Source organism: Dermacentor andersoni, unplaced genomic scaffold, assembly GCF_023375885.2.
Source record: "Dermacentor andersoni unplaced genomic scaffold, qqDerAnde1_hic_scaffold ctg00000042.1, whole genome shotgun sequence".
In the NCBI taxonomy this organism is placed as follows: Eukaryota; Metazoa; Arthropoda; class Arachnida; order Ixodida; family Ixodidae; genus Dermacentor; species Dermacentor andersoni.
Window position 1 is genome coordinate 1,821,283 of NW_027314756.1, and position 23,170 is coordinate 1,844,452.

General features: G+C 48.1%; 1 protein-coding gene across 1 annotated transcript in view; it reads left to right on the top strand.

Annotated features, from left to right (window-relative positions):
* LOC126516506 (E3 ubiquitin-protein ligase E3D-like) overlaps window positions 1-16,718 on the top strand; it is a 31,082-nt gene extending 14,364 nt beyond the window's left edge. The window contains exon 3 of the mRNA XM_050166636.3: window positions 16,336-16,718. Within this exon, the coding sequence (XP_050022593.2) occupies window positions 16,336-16,533 (198 nt within the window). The 3' untranslated portion in view covers window positions 16,534-16,718. The remainder of the gene's footprint in view (window positions 1-16,335) is intronic.
* The last annotated feature ends 6,452 nt before the right edge of the window (window positions 16,719-23,170 follow it).

The window sequence follows — 23,170 nt, forward strand, 5'->3', positions numbered from 1 at the left end:
CATGTGCGATCAAGTGACGGCAACATTGGCTATGCTCGCCGTTGCCTTACTTTTCACAGTTGTCTACAACCAATTTAGTTCTACGACTGAGTTCCGGCCACCCGATTGACACCCTCGCCTTGGGGCGGACAACACAGTGTCCTTCGTAGATCAGGTGGAGTACGTCATCCTGAAGTGCCACAGGAACTACGACCCTGACTACTTTCAGCAGGAGGGAATTGGCAACTTTGAGCTCGCCGCAATACACTCGCTATACTGTCAGGTGTCCAGTTAGCCTTGACTATGCTAGCCAGCAGAGTTCGCTGACCCTGATTAGAGCCGAGCTCACGCCATCAGATATCTTGTGCCTTTTTATTTATTTCCATTTGGTAGGCACACACTCGTGTGCCGCATCTACGACGATGTCCGTGTACCGCTCGATCGATGCCATTGCAGTGCTCGCTGAGTGCCGAAATGGAGCTCTTGACAACGTGTCTGCGATAGCAAGTAGCTTGCCGGAGACGTAAACCACTCTGTACCTATAACGCATGAGCATGATCATTGTATGCGTGGTGGCAAGAGATCGACGTCCATCTCGCCAAGGAGAGCTGTGAGAGGTTAGTGATTAGGTTCAACGATAAACTCTATCCCTCCGATGAAGTCGTCGAAATGGTGGACTGCCCACATCACCGCAAGAACTTCTGTCTCGGTTTGACTCTATCTTTGTTTGGTGACGGACAACGACGGGGCTTGAAGGCGACTGCGTGACGTTCGCCGTTGATCTTGCATGTAGCCGGGCCGCGCCAAGTCCATACGAGCTCGAGTACGCCGAGATCACAGTGGGACTCTCAGGGTGACAGCTGGCCATGCATGTGTTAGATGAAAGCATATCCTTTGCTTTCTCAGATATGGCCTTCTGAGGAGTGCCCCACGGCCACTCAGCTCTCTTGCAAAAGAGCCCTCGTAGTGGGGCAACGATATCCGACAGACGCGGCAAAAACCTCCAACGTTACTTACCAGCATGCCGAGATATCTACGGACGCCGGTGACGTCAGCGGGTGGTTCCATCATCTGGACGGCTTCCACTTTAGTAGTATCGTAGTCCTTCCATGGTAGTATCACGCAAGATGCCCTCTGCGGGCACTACCACGCCCAGAAAATGGACGCTTGACACGCCGTACTTGCGCTTGTCCTTATTGAGTATGAGGCCAGCGTTCCTCAACCGCTCAAGTACAGTCTTTTGTCACGCTCTTTGTGATAACGTCTAAACACCAACACGTCGTCAGTCATGTTGACGACAGTCGCTTGCTCTTCCAGAATGTATAGAACATCTGGCGTTGGAGATACTCCGGGGACAAGGTTTTCCTAGACGGTAGGCGACAGAAGTAATAACTGCTGAATGGCCTTGATAAACGTCATTAACTGCAGGCTGGCCCAAACTAACTTCAACTGGTGAAAACTGGACGTGACATCAAGTTTCGAGAAAACCTTCGTGTTTCCGAGCAGTAAGAGCACTTGTTCGATGGTAGGATGCACATGTCGCTCGGGGAGGACAACTTTGTCCAATTTTGTTAGGTCTACACATAGACAGTAGTTACCCGATGCTTTAGACACGACCAAGCCAGCACACAAAAGCGTTGGTTTTGTGACCTTCCTTATCACGCCTTGGCTTTTCATTTTGTCAAGCTCGGTCTTGACCTGGCGAAAGGGAATAGGAATTTAGCGAGAAGGACACAGCGTCTGACTGCAAGCGAATAGTGTACGCCTCCTGGAGCTCACTGAGGCACTGGAACTGCTTGTCTCTTTCACCTTCATCTAGAGGCCGCACCTTTTCTTTTTCATCAACGCCATCCGCAAACTTGACTACGCCCAGTGCTTGAATAGCCGGGAATCCCAGTAAAGGTACCCGCTGTGACCGCACACCGTAAAGTCCCTGCATGGAAGTCTTGCCCTTCCACGTGAGCCTTGCGGAGAAAGTACCGAGAACGACCAATGCTGAGCTCACCATGAGCTCACCTTCACCGGCAGGGAAGAGATTGATAGAACTGGAGTATTTAAAAGTTAAGCTCGAGATCTGATGGGCAAAAGGCTAGATTGCGATATAGTGAAACGTGACTAAATCAGACTAGGGTACTATTTGTCCCGGCCCGCCCCATTTCAAAGCGGATGCCAGTAAACATCATCGTCATCATTATCATCATCCTTATCTTGTACGTCAGTGTGCGCGGGTATTCCCGAGAACGTGCTGGGCACGACCGTGACTCCTGCACCAATGTCCACTTCGAAGTTAGGCGGCGTACCGTTTACGAGTACTTCCGCGTACTTTGTTTCGGACGCTTCGATGTAACTGCGCGCAGTTCTGTCGAGCTTGCTGAAGGCTTGCGTTGCAGCTTTCCGTTGAAGTGTCTCTTGGTGAAGCAGGCGGATTCAAAGTGTCCGTCCTTTCGGGAGAAGTTACGAGGCAAACGGCGAGCCGGACATTTAGTGGTGCGGTATCCGCTGCCACAGTAGGGGCATGTGCGATCAGCCTGTCGGCAAGTGGTGACTTTCCTTAGCTGAGACGGGCAGCGTCGACGCCAAGTGGAAACGAATCACCAGAGCTTTGCGCTTCTTTTCGACGTCTTCGTGTTGCCTGGCCGTTGTGAAAGCTTCTTGCAAAGTCAATCGCGGATGCCGACACAACTGGTCCGAGAGCTTCCAATTCAGCAAAGCACCGATAAATCTGTCTCTGACCAGCCTATCTTCGATGTCGGACGATTGGTAATTGAAACGCTTGACTGTGGGGTTCGAAATGCGGTGAAAAACGCACCTATTGTCTTACCGAAGTGAGAAGCGGTTGGTTAAGGTCTCCTGCGCCTCCGAAACTTCCTTCAGGTCGGCTTCCCCGAGTGTATAGCAGAGACGTTCTGGCCTTCGGACTCACGCAGCTAACAGCGTTGAGCGCACTTGGACTTTCGGATGAACGGCGTAGAGACCCGTAGCGAACGACAAGTCCTCATATACTGGAACAGTTTCATAAGCCGAAAGCTCGAGTTTTCGAAGTAGAACGGAAGTGGTGCCCGTGGATTCGGTGCCAAGACTTGAACGGCTGTTGAAAGAAGCGGCGGCTCGCCGCCCCTCGTTCCCTTCGTGGGTACTCGTAATGCAGATATGTATGATACAGCGACGAAGCACGGCGCTGCACAGACGCACGTGATCAGCAGAACAGCATGCCTGGCTTGCTTAAGACGTACCGGTGGGCTAGTAGGTTAGTCACGATGAAATATGACAGCGCGCTTCGAAACAACGGCGTAACACAGAAAGAAGAAACACAATGCGCTGGACAGTTGCAGTACAGCGCTCGTGTTTGTTCTTTCTGTGTTGCGTCGTTGGTCCCAAGTGCGCTTCCATATTGTCTGGCTTCACTTTTGCCACGAATTTGTGAACACACTTCAAGACACGAAGACCTCCATGGCGGGAAAAAGCCCCGGGCATTTATTTGCGCCCCCTATTTCTACACAGTCGTGCGGAACGCTATGCAGCGCCGCCTACAATACTTTATACTGCGGCTGCAGGTTGTCTTCGGGGCTTTTATTCTGGCTGCGCGCCGAGATGGGCCGAAGGCGCCGCGCGCATGTTCTCGACTTGGGGGCGTGGTGGCTTTGGTGGTAATTGCGCTGCTGATCCAGAGGTACCGCGGGATCAATTTTCGGCCGCGGTGGCCGCATTTCGATGGTGGCTGTATACCGTGCATCGGGGGCATGTTGAAGAACTCCAGGTGGTTAAAATTGTTACGAAGTCCCCCACTACGGCGTGCCTCATAATCGTATCGTGGTTTATAGCACGTAATACTCGAGAAATTAATTTTAATATAGACATACGTCGCAGCTAAACACGTGCATAACAATAGATAAGAAGCTCATGCTCAGCTGCTCCTGTGTGAGACAGCCGATAGAGTCTGTCCACAGTACTCGTAAGTGTTGATGCGTTTAATACGGTCCACACTTAAAGGTAACACCAAGCTAGTATGCAATATTGCATAAATTCACTGAGACATCTAATATGAAAGAGAATCGGCGGCTGATAAGACGCATTAGGCAGGTAGACATCTGATGAAAAATCGGTGCGGATGCCTTCTTGTCTAATCTCAATTTGTAATCGGGGCTGCTATTCAATCATAAGTTATCTTTAACAGTGAGCCGTACTCCGTATATGGTTCCGAAACCAAATCAGCCACAACGTGTTCAAAAGAGAAGGTCCTCCTCAGGATAGTTCACTTTGTGCCGCAGGTTTTTCGGCGCGATGAAGCAACGTTGAGACAGATTTTGTCGCCGACCGTGACGTGTGCATTTGGCCGTAATTAGTGTTTTAGCAGACAACAGTAAATTTTCTTCTTGCGAATATGTTTCGCGCTTCTGCGTGGAAAGTCGAAACCTGGTGCTGGACGTGGAATTACTGCGGCGCCGGTGGACTTTGCGCGGCATCCAAACGCAACAAGCTTTGCGATCCTTCGTTTGTTTGTTTGCTTGCTTGCTTGCTTGCTTGCCCTCGGGATATGCCCACTGTGGACCCACTCTACCAAACTGATACCCTTTATGGAGAATTGGTCAATATTCGGATGGAATTAGAAGAACGTGATTAGTAATGCCGAAAAAATTCTTGTTGAACTTCTTTTTTGCACTCTGTGTTGCCGTTTGTAAGCACATACACACTCTTATACTCCCAGAAGCTTTCGTGAAGCGCACATGTGTGCATAAAAAGAAAATGAGACCACAGAAAATGAGCAACAGGCTGGGAACAGGACGCCCAAATTTTGTTTTTGTGATGAGACAATTGTAGCTACTATCTGCGTAGAACTGTGTAAACACTGGAGACCAGCATATGTCGGAGGGACGAGGCACATCAAATGGCTGTTAGATGGTGGACTCAAGAGAACGCAACGACTGGTTGTGGTGCGCGGGAGAGATGTGCCTTCCGTGAGTCATGTCCCGTTCCACGAATACCAACTCTTGTGAGCTTCTAATTCTGAAATGGTGCATACGTAATTTAGCTGGCTTACAGCCTAATCCAGCCTGTCGCCTGACTCTATAAACGGAGACTTAATTGGGTACAACGTCCGAGATCAAATTATGGACATGAAACTGTTCGTTTCTGTCCTCCAGTTGGCATACTTAATAGGTGGAAATTAACAATTGAGAACTTCGTGCTTTGTCAAAAGCCGCGTTATTTAAAATGATGTGTTTATTTCAATACTTATAGAACATCCAGTTTTTGTGGTACATAAACTGTTTAGTAATTCTTTGTTGTGAAAGACCACATATGTATTTTAATGAGCCGTTGTTTTCTGCTACCTGCGCTTGTTGTTTTTTTGTTTTGTTTCAGGGGTGATGGGGCTCGTCAAGCTGCCTCTACGCAGCTTTTTTTCCCGTCATACCCAAGCAGAAATGCCCATTCCTCACGTACTATAGGTGGTCAAGTAAATTCAAACTTCAGACTTGTAATCCTCTTATTCGCGCCTTGCCCTTTTGTTATACGCAACATCTCCCTGCCCGCGTCGAAAGCAAGGTGAGATTGTTGAGACCATTTGCCATGACACTGCGGGGCCGCATCTACCACATGTCATGCGCATTCTGCTCCATTTGCGTGCCGCGCCATTCTAATCGAGTGCTTAGCGTCCTGTTCAGCGCCACCTCTGATATGAAGGATATAGTACAGGACTCCGGGCCCACTTTGATTACGGGGGTGTTCTTGGAAGGAGCACTGACACATGTATTATTATATGTGTGCGTTCAAGCTCTATAGCGCTGCTGTTACCAGATCCTGTACTTTTGTTTTCTGTACTGTACTTCTGTACTTATTTTGCTTTATAGGGGTATGATATCTAGATACTAGCGATCTGTTGCTTTTGTTTACCTGCTTATAAAGGCTTGTCTCGCTTGTGTGACACTGAGTTTTCTCTTTACATCTAAAAATTTTTAAATATGTGTATACCCCCCCCCCCCCCCCCGCCCTCACTGTAATGCTCTTGGAGCGAATGCGGGTTTTCGTAATAAATAATAAATATTTTCTAAGTTGTATTAGCCCCGAGATCTTTGAGTGGCGCCCTCTCGCGTGTGACGTCAGATGGGGGACTCCACTGCCGCCCACGCGCGCGCTCGCTCGCTAGGTGAAGGCAACTCGGCGCTGTCGGCCGACGTGCTCTGTTCGAGTTTTTTTTTAAATGCGCGTCTGCAGATTTACATGAACAGTATTTACAGAACCTTCCAGCACACTTATTTCCTGCAAAATCGAGCAGAGTCGCCATCGTCACCACGCTTAGTGTCGATTGCTCCTGGCGTCGTCTGCTATAGTCATCAGTGTGTACACATGCGTGTACGTACGTCGTTGGTTTCTCGTCATTGCTGTTCCGCTGTGGCGGCGCACTCGTAATGATTTGTCGGCCCCTTTTGGACCATGAACTGTTGACCAAAAATGCGGTATGGAACATCCGCTAGAAGGGCGGACAAAATTTGTGGGCGAAACAAAGTTACGCAGTATTGTGCTCCTGTGCTGACCTTCGCAAGTTATTTTAATTAAACTTAATTGCTTCCATCGTGGTCCAGCTCGCCCGTGCAAGTTAGCCGGCTACCAGTAACCCTTTCTTTGCTCCTACCAAGGGTAGCAGCACATTTTCCGGGCGAGGTTCCTCCAGCGATGAGAATTAGCGCTATAAGAACAGGTGAACATTTGCTTAAATCACCTTTTTCAATATGCATGGTTCTGTATGTGCGTAATACGTATTTAAAACTAAAACAAGGAAGGTGAGAAGTTCAGGCTAGCTGGTACTTGACCGAATGAGTAGCTGTAGCGTTAATTAAACAAACTAGGGAAAAAAAGGCGGGGGGGGGGGTGGAGGGGGCAGGAAGAGAAATACAAAGGCGAAATAAAATGTTCGCAGGCGTCCCTGTGTTTCCTTTTTTTTATAACTATTTTTATTTCTATGCTGATAAAATGATGTCTTCCGAGTGGTCTCCCGTAGTCTGAAAGTGCGCATTCAACAGAAATAGTCTTATGATAACCCCTAAACAAACAAACATTTTGCGTTAGAAAGCGTTAATGACATTTACTTTCAAGAAAATGGTGTAAAGCATGCTTGACGATTGCGAAACATGATAGAGCGTGGTGAAACTAATGTTCTACCTAAACCACTTGCCACAGCAAATAAACAGATATTTCTTGTCACAAAAAGCCTTAAATATATGCAACACCAGTTAACTAGAATTGTGAGCGAAATGTAAAATTTGTATTCAACTACAATGCCACTTAGCCGACGCGAAATTTTTTGAAAGAGCCCTGCTATTGTGCTTCATTTCAAGAGCTGCGTAAACTCGCATTTACTCGCTCGGCGCGATGTTATATGACTGAGTCATTATATCTTGTCCCTGCCTGCGTGGTTACATGATTTTTTTTGTTAGAAAAAAAAATGAAATTCTGGGATTTTATATGCTAAAATCACCATGTGTATTGAGGTACGACGCAATGGAGGACTTCCGATTCATATTGCCCCCCCCCCCCCCCCCCCCTTGTGGTTCTTAACGTGCACTTAAATTTATTTATTCGCGAACATTTTCACATTGCGCCTTCATCGAATCAGCGACTTCGATCTTGGTGGTGATATAGGTGATATGGTGATCTTGGTGGTGACCTCGGGTGGTGATATAGCAGATACATTAAATACGCAACGTTTATTTTGTTGTTTTCCTAATGCATTCATTTATAGAACTAAAGCTAGAAAAAAGTAGAGCCAGTAACTGGAGCGCGCAGTGCTACGCGAAACGCCGTCAGAGCGCGAGAAAACACATGGAAGTGGAGCCATTTTATAGCCGGAGGTCGCAGACTACACCCGCCGTAGTTGCTTAGTGGCTATGGTGTTGGGCTGCTAATCACGAGGTCGCGGGACCGAACCCCGGCCACGGCGGCCGCATTTCGATAGGGGTGAAGTGTGACAACACCCGTGTATACTTAGATTTAGGCGCACGTTAAAGAACCCCAGATGGTCCGAATTTCCGGTGTGCCTCATAATCAGATCGTGGTTTTAGCACATAAGACTTATGGGGTTCTCACCCGTGCTCTTGGGACAAAGGAACTAGAACACAGTAGTGCAAACAATCACAAGGGCATTTATTGCACCTTTCATAGACTAATGTCTGCTAGCCGAGTTGCTATCCACAAAACATGCCGAAGGGCGCGCGACAAATCGCGAAAGTCTGACTCACCGCGACCGGATAACGAGCGACTATGTTCGCCTCATGCTGGACACCAACGCCTGGTCGTTCGCGCGTACGGTCACGCGAACGGTGGCGCGTTCGAATGATCGTATTCGTCCATCCCGGGGTACGCTTCGCGAGACGGTCTCGCAGAAGCATGGATCGGCGCGCGCGCAGAACGTCCGCGCCGCTTGCCGATTCCGAGCCATAGAGGAAAAGCCTTCTCCTTTCCGCGCCCAAGTAACCCCGCTCTTAGGTGGAGTTAGCAGATAAAGCTCCTTAAACTTCGTAAAGTAGCGCCACGCTTTGAAGAATGCCGCCTCCTCCTCTCGCGCTCTTGCCGAGGCCGACGCCGCGTCGCTATTGGCCTAATATCATCACGTGGACCCTCGCGCCGTGCATCAGCGCCATTCTTGCCCGAGAAGCGTCTACGGAGTGGCGAGGAGTGCATGTTGGCGCCGTTGCTACGCTCGAGCAGTGTAGGCGGCGGCACGGTCGAGGAGGGAGCGTGAAAGAGGAGAAACGAGAAGTGAAGGCGGACGAAAGTGTCGCTACTTTACGAAGTTCAAGGGGTTTTAATTAGCAGAGCCGCACTCGCGCCATCTCTCGCAGTGCGCTTCAACCACACCGACGGGCACCAGGCCACGCGACGAAGCCGGATTACAGGAGGCGGGAGCTATGCGGGAAAACAACATATCAGGGGACGCGTAAGAGTCACGCATTCCCACAAACCCCATAACTTTTTTAGAGCGTAGCAGACGACAAAGGCGGGTACCCCGTCTGACGTCACCGGAGCGCCGTTCGCAGCGCCGCCATTGGCGGCGCACGACGCTAATAAACTGTACCATACGCTTCTCCTATAGTGCTTAAAAGGATGACGCTTAGCAAATACGAAGCACGGAAAACACTTATAAGGTATTCTATGACGTACCAAAGTTTGCCTCGAAATATCGAACCGGCCTTTATCGACGTTACCAAACCGTCATGACACTGAGCAAAATTTGTTGACTGCGTGTATACAACGCTAGATATGATGACGTCACCCATAAAAGAATAAAAGAAATAAACAAAAGTGCGTCGCGTGTTTCTTGTGGCTTCGCTTGCGTGTGGCAGCCGCAGCGGATAAAATTAGAGCACTCAAGAAAAAAAAAAGAAAAACGCCATTTTTTTTAGGTTATCGAGGATGGCGGGCATTAGGAAGCAGGTTACGCGTTCTAATTTTCGCGCTTATTCGTTAGAGGCAATAATTATTTCCGGTTAATTATCGCAGTTAAGCGGCTACTGACTAAGTAAAGTTTGTAACTACTAACGAGGTGATCTGGTATCGGTTTTCAAATAGCGAAAGAAGTCCTCCTAATTCCTGGCAGCACGAGAAGGTTTCTCACTTTTTCACTGGATAACAGGAGCATGAGCCCTTGAGGCGCGCAGGTAACCATGCGCACAAGAAACTTCATTCATTGACGTTCTAGGATGTCTCCCGGTCTGCACCTTCCAGATTCTAATCTTTCTTTTCCCAAACAGCATGGCTATAGACGGAAGCTGTCGACGATTACTCAGCTCGCAAAAAAACAGTTGATGACTTTGCAAAATCCCTTAACGAAACAGGACAAATAGACGCAGTTTGCCTTGACGTGTCTAAGGCATTTGATCGTGTTCCTCACTCAGGACTGATCGTAAAACTTTTAGATTAGGAGTTAACTTCGAAATTGTCGGATGAACAAAAATGTACCTGTCCAACAGAACACAATTCGTGGAAGTGAACAATGCAGAATCAGTGGTTCTGGGGATAACTTCGGGTGTCTCTCAAGGCTCCGTGTTGGGTCCAGTTCTGTTGTTGTGCTACGTAAATGATTTGTCAGACACAATTCTTCCTCCTAATATTGCGCTACGTTTGTTTGCGTGCAATTGTTTAATTTACTCAGATATCAACGGCTGCCAGGACAAGATCGCACTAAATACTGCGCTGAAGGTTGTCGCGGCATGTTGCGCGAAAAACAAAATGAAAATTAACTTCAGCAAGACATCATACATGCGGCTGACTAAGATAGCTAAAAGCATGTTAGCATTTGACTACGATATTGCCGGACACCATTTAACGCAAGTTAACTCTTTTAAATACATTGGCTTAACAATGTCTTCAGATTTAAACTGAAAAACGTACAATAAGGACATTTGCTCAAAAGCTGAGAGAAAAATGTGGCTTCTCAGAAGGAAGTTAAAGCTCGCTACTCTGAAGGCGAAGTTCACCCCGTATGTACACTTGTGCGTCCCTCGCTAGAGTATGCGAGCGCTGTATGGGATCTCCACCAAGAATGTCTTACAGACAAGACTGAAAAAGTCTAGTCTAGAGAAGAGCGGCTTGATTCATACCATGGAAATACAGACGCACAGATACTGTCACTAATATGTCAGATGATCTTCAACTTTCTAAGTTTGCTGAACATAGAAAAATCGCGAGATTAAAATTATTGTACCAATTACACCGTAATTCACTTAATTTGAATGCGGACCTTTACTTAAAACTACGTTCTTCTCGCATCTTAAGCATTTCCCACAAAAAAGAATTCGAACCAATCACAGTGAGAAAGAAGTGCTTTAAATATTCATTATTCCCTGAAAAAATAGAAGAATGGAATTCCACCCCCCCACTCCCTAACCACAGTCCTTATTTGAACAGTCGCTTTCATCTCATTTCCGTTGCGGCAATTAAAGTTTTAGGGATACCTCGCACTGCTGATTTACAAGTTGCAGCACTGTTTATCTTGTTTTCGGTTATTTTCTCAGCACTATGCATGTGAAAGCTTCACTATCTTTTATATCTTTCTTTTTTTTTTCTTCTTTCTTTTGCCTCCACAGTTCACATGTGATTTGCTTTGTAGCATATTAGTGTTCCCATTTGCACATCTAGATCTGCTTATTATTGCCATTATCTTATGTTCGGCTAAACCACTGCCTTTGTTCATGTATTGTCTTGTGCATACTTGTGTTTCTTTTACCTGCCACGTAACGATCCTCGGGTCAACAGTATAAATAAATAAATAAATAAATAAATAAATAAATAAATAAATAAATAAATAAATAAATAAATATCAGCACGAAAGACACTAGATGGTCGTGTAGCCGTCGCAGTGCGTTTGCTTATTAACACGTATTCGTTAATTAGCTTTCTAATGAATGATTTTACCGCCAACATTGCAATGACAGTATTGGAGGAGGAAGCCGCACGAGGCAAAAGCAATTCACGTGATTTTACGAACGCCATCAGATCATGAGATATGGCCGTGTATTTGGTGGCGCATTTTAGAAGCGCATATATCGAAATAGACTTTATTCTCTGCGCTAACCCTGGCATCATACAAGATGTGGACGTGCTCGGCAAGGTGCGCTGCAGTGACCATAGGATGGTAAGAACTCGAATTAGCCTAGACTTTGGGAGGGAACGGAAGAAACTGGTACATAAGAAGCCGATCAATGCGTTAGTGGTAAGAGAGAAAATAGAGGAATTCCGGATAAAGCTACAGAACAAGTATTCGGCTTCAACTCAGGAAGAGGACCTTAGTGTTGAAGATATGAACGACAATCTTATGGGCATCATTAAGGAGTGTGCAATAGAAGTCGGTGGTTACTCCGTTAGACAGGATACCAGTAAGCTATCGCAGGAGACGAAAGATCTGATCAGGAGGCGCCAATGTATGAAAGCCTCTAACCCTACAGCTAGAATAGAACTGGCAGAACTTTCCAAGTTAATCAACAAGCGTAAAACAGCTGACTTAAGGAACTATAATATGGATAGAATTGAGCATGCTCTCAGGAACGGAGGAAGCCTAAAAGCAGTGAAGCAGAAACTAGGAATAGGCAAGAATCAGATGTATGCGTCAAGAGACAAAGCCGGCAATATCATTACTAATATGGATGAGATAGTTCAAGTCGCTGAGGATTTCTACAAAGATTTGTACAGTACCAGTGGCACGCACGACGATAATGGAAGAGAAAATAGTCTAGAGAAATTTGAAATCCCACAAGTAACGCCGGAAGAAGTGAAGAAAGCCTTGGGAGCTATGCAAAAAGGCAAGGCAGCTGGGGAGAATCAGGTAACAGCAGATTTGTTGAAGGATGGTGGGCAGATTGTTCTAAAAAAACTGGCCACCCTCTATACGCAATGCCTCATGACTTCGAGCGTACCGGAATCCTGGAAGAACGCTAACATAATCCTAATCCATAATAAAGGGGACGCCAAAGACTTGAAAAATTATAGACCCATCAGCTTACTGTGCGTTGTCTACAAAGTATTTAAAAAACAGGAACACCTTACACTTCTGTCAACCAAAGGACAAGGCAGGATTCCGTAAAGGCTACTCAACAATAGACCGTATTCACGCTATCAATAAGGTGATAGAGAAATGTGCGGAATATAAGCACCCGTTATATATAGCTTTCATTGATTACGAGAAAGCGTTTGATTCAGTCGAAACCTCAGCAGTCATGGAGGCATTACAGAATCAGGAATCAAGGTGTAGACGAGCCGTATGTAAATATACTGAAAGATATCTATAGCGGCTCCACAGCCACCGTAGTCCTCCATAATGAAAGCAACAAAATCCCAATAAAGAAAGGCGTCAGGCAGGGAGATACGATCCCTCCAATGCTATTCACAGCCTGTTTACAGGAGGTGTTCAGAGACCTGGATTGGGAAGAATTGGGGATAAGAGTTAATGGAGAATACCTTAGTAACTTGCGATTCGCTGATGATATTGCCTTGCTTAGTAACTCAGGGGACCAACTGCAATGCATGCTCACTGACCTGTAGAGGAAAAGCAGAAGGGTGGGTCTAAAAATTAATTTGCAGAAAACTAAGGTAATGTTTAACAGTCTCGGAAGAGAACAGCTGTTTACGATAGGTAGCGAGTCACTGGAAGTGGTAAGGGAATACATCTACTTAGGACAGGTAGTGACCGCAGATCCGGATCATGAGGCTGAAATAATGAGAAGAATAAGAATGGGCAGGGGTGCTTTTGGCAGGCATTCTCAGATCATGAACAGCAGGTTGCCACTATCCCTCAAGAGAAAAGTGTATAACAGCTGTGTCTTACCAGTACTCACGTACGGTGCAGAAACCTGGAAGCTTACGAAAAGGGCTCTACTTAAGTTGAGGACGACGCAACGAGCTATGGAAAGAATGATGGGTGTATACGTTAAGGGATAAGAAAAGAGCAGATTGGGTGAGGGAACAAACGCGAGTTAATGACATCTTAGTTGAAATCAAGAAAAAGAAATGGGTATGGGTAGGACATGTAGTGAGGAGGGAAGATAACCGATGGTCATAAGGGTTACAGACTGGATTCCAACGGAAGGGAAGCGTAGCAGGGGACGGCAGAATGTTAGCTGGGAGGATGAGAGTAAGAAGTTTGCAGGGACGTGGCCACAATTAGTACGTGACCGGGGTAGTAGGAGAAGTATGGGAGAGGCCTTTGCCCTGCAGTGGGGGTAATCAGGCTGATGCTGCTGCTGCTGCTGCTGCTGCTGCTGCTGCTGCTGCTGCTGCTGCTGCTGCTGCTGCTGCTGCTGCTGCTGATGATGATGATGATGATGATGATGATGATGATATCGAATCTCGGTCGTAGTTCTCTCAGCGTTTGTATACGAACATGCCTTCAGCAATGAACGGCCCGGGGACACGCGCTTCCGGGTGTCTTGACACCTGCCGAGACATGTCGCCACCCAATGCTGGCGTGTACTAAGGTTTCTCCCGGTTGGCCGCTGATGGTGTCGTAGACGTCGAACGCTTAGAGATCCGCACTGCGCGTTACTGCGCTATCGCTGACATGTATAGACGCGGCCCATGCGTGGGTGCAGCTCAAACGTCTACCGTATACTCTTGCTTAGATTGGGTAGGTTGAGTGCGGGCAAAAAAGATGCTTGTTTGGGTGATAGTCACGAAAGCTCGTCTGGTCAGGTAGCATATTAGGAACCAGTTAAATGTTCAGTATTTCGTTACCACGCCTATAAATATCGTTAAGTTTGATCGACAGTTTTTTTTTTATGCACGTTGTTGACCATTCCGTTGGAATTATTCTACTAGCAACATTATCCACCGTCCGATATGACGACTTAACAGAGACTATTTGTCAGATGTGACAATTTCTGGCAGATTGGGCAGTCTGGAAAAATAAAACTTCTACTGCAGGTATCGTTGAAACTAGCCTCCAATGCTCCTAACACTTCTTCCAGTAAAACGACCCAAAATTTCCGCTTTAGTTCACTCGGCAACATAATTTTTAAATAGCTCTGCCAGTGAAGATACGCAAGCTTCTCTCAGGTTGCCAATTTTCCGATCCCCCGTATGGGCTGTTAACGATGTCTCAAACAATGGTGAACGCTCGTGAGTGCGTGTTATCTTGGTAAGTGTGTTCGACTGATATCAAGTGTAACTTTATTTATCCACAGTGGGTTTCTTGTATGTATCAGCGTTTCGAGACCATAGGTACAAATTAGTACGAGCAACCATTCCCGTAGTGTTGTTTTCACTCACACAAGAGCACGCAGTCGATTTCAGACTGGCCTTCGACGGCAGCTTGACTAGCAGTCTATTCTCTCAGATTTTGAACACCGTCTGTGAAAGTTCCCTTATTCATTACTGTACCATATTGTACATCACTCCACATTACTGTGCGGCATCAAACGTGAACTGAACAAAGCACTCGGATGTTCCATCGCCAGTTGAACGCACACTGAACCACCTTGCTTGAACAGAAAAACTGATCGAACGCCATAATCAATTATGAGGAGGCTTCTGCATGCTCTCTGACCTGCAGGCATTGGTTCGCGAGACTAAATAATGCTGCAAAAATACAAACCACGTGCCTGCTGGAATGAATAAAATCCATTGGTCCCCGTACAATAGGAACTTATCAGTTTTTACATTTACGGAAGCTACTGGTTTCCCGCATAGCGTGTGCATCACTATGGTTAGTAAAAAACAAATTAACTTGTGGGGTTTTACGTGCCAAAACCACTTTCTGATTATGAGGCACGCCGTAGTGGAGGACTCCGGAAATTTTGACCACCTGGGGTTCTTTAGCGTGCACCTAGATCTAAGTACACGGGTGTTTCGCATTTCGCCTCCATCGAAATGCGGCCGTCGTGACTATGGTTATGGTTAGTATTGACGCCAACAAATCTTCATGATAATTTTTTGCGCGAGCTGACTTACAAATGTTCGGAGCTAAGAACTAGGTGCATGTTTTGTACATTTCAGATTTTTTTTTGTACTCTCAGTACTTATACTAAAGATGGGAAATTAGTACTTTCATTGGTGTTCCTTGAGGTGCTTCTTTGAAGTTTCACGTTAAGAATTCTCAAAAATTATCAGAGCAAATATTACTGTTATGCATCCATTCAAAATACCAGGGATCAAGCTATAATTTTATGTATCGCAGTATACATGGCGACTACGCTGTCTTGGAATAAACTGTGGGAACATAGAAAGCACCGAAATTGAACGCATTTATAGCGGTAACGAATGGACCGAGTCAGAAAGTATTATTTGACTTGCCGGAACCCAAACTGAGGTTCTTTGTTTAAAACGCAGCCGTCACGCACATTGTGGTGGTTAGTTTACATACGCATGCAGAACATGATGTGCGGAGGTAAACTTGGCGCGTAGTGTTAGCTGTCGCCTGTATGATTTGAGTATGTCTCGTTATGACATTCTTTTCTGTTGCGGTATTTGACGCGTTTTCCAAGTTTATGACGTGATTGCACTTGCGCACTTGTCTGGCCGGTAGTTGAACAGCGAAGGATGAACTGTAGGTTGCCCAGGTTATTGCAATGTGCGCGATGTGCAGGTTGCTGCTTGTCCATGCCTCTATACCGCGAGGCGTCTTTGAGCCGTCAAGTTTCGTATAGGTGGAAAAATATAACGGCAACTCTCATTTCGGTGTAATGGTGTTAAAAAGTGCGCAAAATTATAGCACTATAGGTGCACCATAGTGTTAAGACGAAAGAAACACACGGTTCTAAACGTTGTGGATAAAATATAGCGCACAAATTTTCGTCGAGGTTTGGCTGCGGGTATGGTTCACGTTACGGTTTTTGTTAATCGTGTGTTTTTGTTAATCTCTGTGTTATGCAGCTGCTGTACTTGGAAACTGATGCCTCAGACGCTGCCGTGACCAGCTGGAAGGAGGACCCCTTAGTTGGCGAGTGCCAACTTGAGCCGGAGGTGATGGAGGACACCGTGCGCTACCTCCGCACGAGCTGCACCTCTATGGGTGCCACCTTCGAGCGCTTCCATGTTATTTTCTTACCAGGAGTGGCGGCCCCGCCTTAGCCTCTTCTGTGTACATGTGTGTGTGTGTGTGTGTGTGTGTGTGTGTGTGTGTGTGTGTGTGTGTGTGTGTGTGTGTGTGTGTGTGTGTGTGTGTGTGTGTGTGTGTGTGTGTGTGTGTGTGTGTGTGTGTGTGTGTGCGCGCGCGCGGGGACTCTCGCCTGAATAAAGTTTGTGCAGTTTCTTTCGTATTGCGCGTACTTATTATGGCGTAATAGGACGAGAAATAAAGTGAAGTAAGACCAGGGCAGAAAAGAGCGGTGCGGCAGAAACAGACGGCAGTTTACGTGATGGCATATGTTGAGCACGAAACGCCTAAAGTGTTTGAAGTATAGTTATCGGGGCGAGCTAGCACGAGAATGTTGTAGCAGCGGTTCCGGAGTAAGCTGTTAAATACGTGTAAGCAAACCCGCACGCAAGATCCTTTGGTTTCAGTGAATGATTCTGCGAACAGTGCTTCTGAACACTCGACTCCTCGATGAGTTCAGAGACTCAGGAGATTTGAGAGAACTCCAGTGCCACCTGAAAAAAAAAGAAGAAAAAACCCTCTGTATACACAGAAAGAAAAAGTCCGAGTTTTCGCCCGAAAGGCGAATCATCGATTGCGGTAGCAAATTAGCAAACAGCTATACAAAGTAAGGATCGTAGTTTTATCGGCCGTATAGACTTGTAAACGTTCGCTTACTAAGTTAACTAACATGATGCCACGCGCACACAAGCAAACATGAACACACCACACTCGATGACCGCGGACACCCACCCACAAAACGCTGGCGTGAAGAAGCGCGGCAACAGCAGTGAGCGAACTGACCTTCGGGCTGCCTATCCTTTCAACGCAAACGCAGCTATGCGCCATCCGGGCACTCTGTCCCCCGTCGCAGATCGCTCTCAAGACAGCCCACGCGGTTGTTCCATGCGCACTTGCCGCCTGAGTTAATTACTGCGACCCCCCCCTAATTCATGTGAAAGATATGACATGCGCTGCTGAACGGCGCTTCTAGTGAACGGTCTTTGAAGTCGCGCGGCGCATCACCGTGGAATCCGCCTAAAAGGCTTGTTCAATAGTCTTGGTGGGTATACAGCAGTTCGAAGTAACGATGAATAAAGCCCTGCGCATCCGTTTTGTGAGATGTTTGCTGTTTTTACGGTAATCATTTCTGTTGGTGCAGTAATTTTTATAGTAGGCATTTCTTCCTCTGTCTAAGAGACCAAAAGTCCCCCTCGCGATATTCGTGTCGCGTTAGTTAAGTGAAAATACGGTAATTACTCTCTATTTTAGTACACAACATTACCAAATTACCGAGGTGGCTTACACAAGGCGCCACAAGCTATGTGTTTAGCATCCTCAACAACTTGATAGTCATATGCTGAAGCCAAAGCTTGCATCATGAGCTTCACAGTGAACGTTCTATATTTCATGTGTGCTCAGAAAGATTGATTCCACTCATCCATCCCGTCTAGAGCTCCGTACAGTACCACACACGACAGCTGAAACATCAGTCAAAAATGCTACACAGACAGGAACGGCAGAAAACATTTCCAATTGACACCTGAACTCTTACAATGCATAATGGTTCACTACACAGGCTAAGTTTGTAACTCTCGTTCTGCGTTCATTAAGTTTTAGGTATTACAATCTTGAAAGCAATGTTTAGGCATTTACCTTTCAATTCGCTTGTTTAGTATTCTTAGTGATGTGGCGCACCCAAAACCTTAGATAACTCTCTGGAGTGTTCTTGTAAAAGGGCTCAGGCTCTTGTGTTGAAGCCCAGCTTTTACAACAGAATTTCTTGCTGGGCTAGTCGGTGCAAATTATTGAATAGAAAACCTACGAAACACAAAGATGCGTACGCAAGAGAATTGGTCAGAACGAGCACTTAACTTGCAATTATTCCTTTGCGCTCGTCCTGTTCACGTGTTCTGTGCACGCGTTCGTCTCGCTGGTTTACCCCAATTAAAACGCAGTCACTGCGCGGAACGTATACGGTGCAATCTAAAACGAGCATGACCTCGTACAAGCACACCGCACATGTATTCGAGTACAAGCAGAAAACGCTGCACGCAAGCGGCGAAATCCCATCCTCTCCAACCATGTAGCCCATACATGCACCACATAAAAACCGCGAGCAGTGACGAGCCGGCGAGTACTTATAGGACGTAAACGTAAATTTAATATTGACAGAGGCGTATCTTATGGGCACCTTCCCAACCGTTGCGAACTGAAGCAAACGTCCGCACAATGAATACGACAGTCCTGAGCAGAAGACGCGAGCTTTTACCTGTATGTTACAAGTTAAACCTTACAACTGGTGCCATCGTTACGCGACTGGTGCAGCTATGACTAGAGTATACTAGCTGTGACCTACTGAGGTGTTCACTGCCCTCAGAAAGCTTGCGACAATCGCTTAAACACTGTTGCGACCGCGCACAACCAATAACACGACGAACATACTCTGCAGCGGCCGTTACGGCGGTTCAGGCTTCTTTCCTTTAACAAGATGGCGGCGGCCGGCTTCGCTTTTGGAGAGCCACCTCCACTCCAGTAGTTGAACCTCCTTATTAGGAGCCGCGCGCTTTTGCCTCTAGCAATATGGCCACTGGTAGCTTCACTTGCTCTCGCAGGCTGTGGCTGGGACTGCCACTCCAGAAGCTTTATACAACCTCCTTGGTTGCTACTTACCACTGCAAGTTCTGCTCATATAAGACGAGGACAAGTAGTAGCAGTAATGCAGTTAAAGGGACCCTGAAACGATTTTGACGATTTTGTACAAACGTACTGAGTCGTTAGAGTAGGTCTTTCTGATCATTAATTGACGCATCTAAGTGCTCCGCGTAAAGGGTGTAATTTATTATAAGGTTTTAAAAATGCACATCGCTGCCGATCGCAGCACACTGCTCGGTAGAATTTTCAGCCGCCCCTACCCATATGACGTAAATCACCCAATCCGGCTCTTTTATGGCGCGACGGCGCATGGACCCTGCCCTAGCGGATTAGTCGCGAAACGTTTTGGAAGGGTCGCGCGTGTGACCGCGCGCCGGTAAGTCCCTCGAAAAAAAAAAAGCGCTCGAACGTGCGCTGCTGCAAACACTCGTGCCGTGTACCGCGTTGAAACTCTACTGGTAGCTCGACGTCGGTGCGGTGCCGAAAACGTGCGTAGCGTAAGACTGCGACTCTAAAAGAGAAAGCAGCCAGGGCAACGTCCGAGTTGTCCGGACTGCACCGTGAGCCAGGGTGGCTAGCAAATTTAACGAAAAACCCGCGCGTTACACTTGGGCGACACTTAGGTACATCACGTTGCTGACGAAGTCTTCTTGCAGCGTCGGTCCTCGCTTGCTGGTGATGGCAGCGCGTGACTGGCTGCACGTACTCGTAAGGTGCGGCAACACTGGGTCGGCTCTGTCGTTAATGCCTGCTTTCGCAGTGCTAATTAGTGTGGATCCCGAAGATTTTATTACCACTCTGATCGTGAAGGTATCCGCTATCATCAGATAACCGACTTTCCATCAAAGGTGCGTTTTTCATCGATTTATCGGACTTAGCCTGGTTCACGGCCAATAGGCATTGCTTGGACTAAGCGAAGCCAGGGTTCGCTAGGCCTAGCCAGCCGTACTACTGCCACGACAACATGGAGGCTTTCCCCGCCGCTTTGACGCACGGTTCCCAGGTTTCCCAAATGTGCGTGCAAGTAGAGGGAGAAGAAATTATGCCCGAGGAATTTCATCGCACGCCCGGATGGCTGCACAACGGTGGGCACACGAGCCGAACACGTCTGCAAGCCACGCAGGGCGAGTCGAATTCTCGTACCGATACTCCGAGCTCTCAGCAGAAGGCTAAATTCAACAAGAACGTTAGGACCGCAGTTATTCGGGCGGCTCGCATGCCCACAATGCCTGCGGAAGAAATTAAGATCGTCGTGCGGCCCCGCGGAGAGCTCGATATTTCCAAGGCGGGAGCTGCATGCGTGGCTACTGCCATCATGGCGGCAGCGGGAATTGAGGAGGCAGATCGAGCTGAGGATATGGCGTGTCCCAATACCCATCAGAACATTATGGTGCTCAGCACTCCGTACGAGGGGCGAGCGAAGAAGTATGTTCGAATACAAGCTATCAACGTCCAAGGCAAAATATACGAAGTGAGCGCTTACGGAACTACCGCCCACGATACAGTCAAGGGCGTGATCAGGGGCATAGCACTCGAGGACAGCGAAGCCGAAATAATGCAGCAGATCGTTACAAAGTACAACCCCCTCGCCGCGAGGGCGAAGCGTATCGACAACACGATGACAGTAATCGTAGTGTTCAACGGTATCAAGGTTCCCAAGTATGTGCGTTATGGATCCACGCTCTATCCGTGAAGTCTCTACAGGAAGCAAATAGAAGTTTGCAAAGTATGCGGCAAGGTCCGCCGCAGGCGCGACGTGTGCCCCACACCGAATGTACGTGTTTGTCTTTCATGCGGTGTTTCTAATCCTAGAGAGGGCTAGAAGTGTGTCCCCAAGTGCAAGCGCTGTGGCGAAGAACACCCCACTGGGACCGCCTCTGCAGAGCCAAATACAAGGTTCCATACGTTGTGCGGCGACGGCGATGGGAACGCCGAAGAACAGCGAAAGCAAGCACTCGAATCAAGCTCCTGTCCACGCCTAGGACGCTCCCGCTCACGCAGCGCTTCCCGTGACGGATCCCGCAGCGCGTCGCGCCATACCTCACGCCGCGCATCACGTTACGCTTCCCGTCATGCCTTGCGCAGCGCATCCCGCGGCCGTGACAGAGTCAGCTGCCGTGACAGATCGCGCTCCCGTGACAGAGTCAGCTGGGCCGACGTAGCCAAGGGCCAAGTTAAAGGCAGCAGCGCCAGCTCCAACAGCGCCACTGGTGGCCGAAGCACTCCGAGCAGCTGGCAGGCATAGATTACCAATCCCTACTACAAGGAACTCGAACAACTCCGCGCAACCAATGCGACGCTGGTAGAAACCACGCGCCGGCTTGCCGAAGAGCTAGCCGAGGTCAAGAAAGAACTTCAAGCACAGCAAGCCCATCCAAGGACAGACCCAGCTCAGTCACCCGAGACAATTACACCCGCCCTTATCACCGAGCAGAAAACCGACACGCCATCACACCAAGGCATACAATCAATGGACACAACCCAAGACGAGCCCCAGGAGAAGACCACTGATCCAACCCCCAAGAAACGAGCACGCACTGAACCTACACCCACCGCTATCCCCGAGCAGAACACCGACACGCCATCGCACCAAGGCAAAGAATCAAAGGACAAAACTCAAGACGAGCCCCAGGAGGAGAAGACCACTGACCCAACCACCAAGAAACGAACACGCGCTTCATCGCGACATTACAAGGACCTGACCCAATTGGAAACTCAGCTCGAAGCCAAAATTGAAGCTCTCGCCAACACCTACGCCGGTACGGCTGCCGTGACCGACCAACGACTGGCGCGGCTGGAGGAACTGATCAGCACGTCCTTCCGCACCATACAAGAGCGTTTCGGCTTCATTGAACACACCCTCAAGGCCATAGTGCGCAGCCCCATCTTTTCAGCGCAATTCGCCAACCACCCATACCTCCAAGACCAAACGCAAGCCCCACATTCGCCACAACTTTGTCCCAGCCCCAATCCACAATAGGATCGCTACCGGGCCTTACGGTCTGGCAGTGGAACTGCCGCAGTTACAACAACAAGAAAGCAGTGCTGCAACAACTTATCATTACAGTAAACAAGAAACCCGACATTATCCTGCTGCAAGAAACGGCGACGGTGACCCCCATCCTCCCTGGGTATAGCGCTCACGTTAGCCCAGCGGAGGGACGGGGCGTCTGCACGTTCGTCCGCAAAGGGCTCACGTTCATAGAGCACCAACTCAAACACGGCCGCAGCAGAGTGGAATACGCCTTCACCGAAATCATCCCAAGCAAACAGCGGAAAGGCAGCCTGTTCATCGCCAACATCTACAGTAACCCCAAGCACCAAACAGAAATTCAAGACCCTACTACACACAGCCAGCACACAAGCCAGAGACAACACGTTGCTGATCGGAGGGGACTTCAACGCAGCCCATCGAGCGTGGGGTTACGCGAAGGACACGGCCAAGGGACGGGGCTTACTACAGGATACCCTGGACCACAACTGTGTCCTGATCGCGGACCCCGCGCATCCCACCCGCATCGGCAACTCCGTAGCACGAGACACCACACCAGACCTTACATTCATCAAAAATGACCACACGGGCAAAGTAACATGGCACAACACGGGCGTCGACCTGGGCAGTGACCACTACATCCTCGAAATTACGATACCTAACCAATCACGGAGTAACACCATTATACACAAGTGGACGGACTAGGACGGATTCCGTAAGGGACGCCTCGCCACAGCAAAAGACATCACAGAGATCGAAACCTGGACGGCGGAGCTCCGCGATGCAGCGCACTCAGCCACAAAGACCATAGAAACAGACGAGGACGTCATCATCATGGACAGCCGCCTGGCCCATCTGATCGAGGCCAAACGTTCGATACAGGCGCGTTAGAAGCAGCAACGGTTGAATCGCAAATTGAGGAAGAAGGTGGCTGACTTAAACAGGGCCTTTGAACACCATTGCATGCTCCTGTGCCGTCAGCAGTG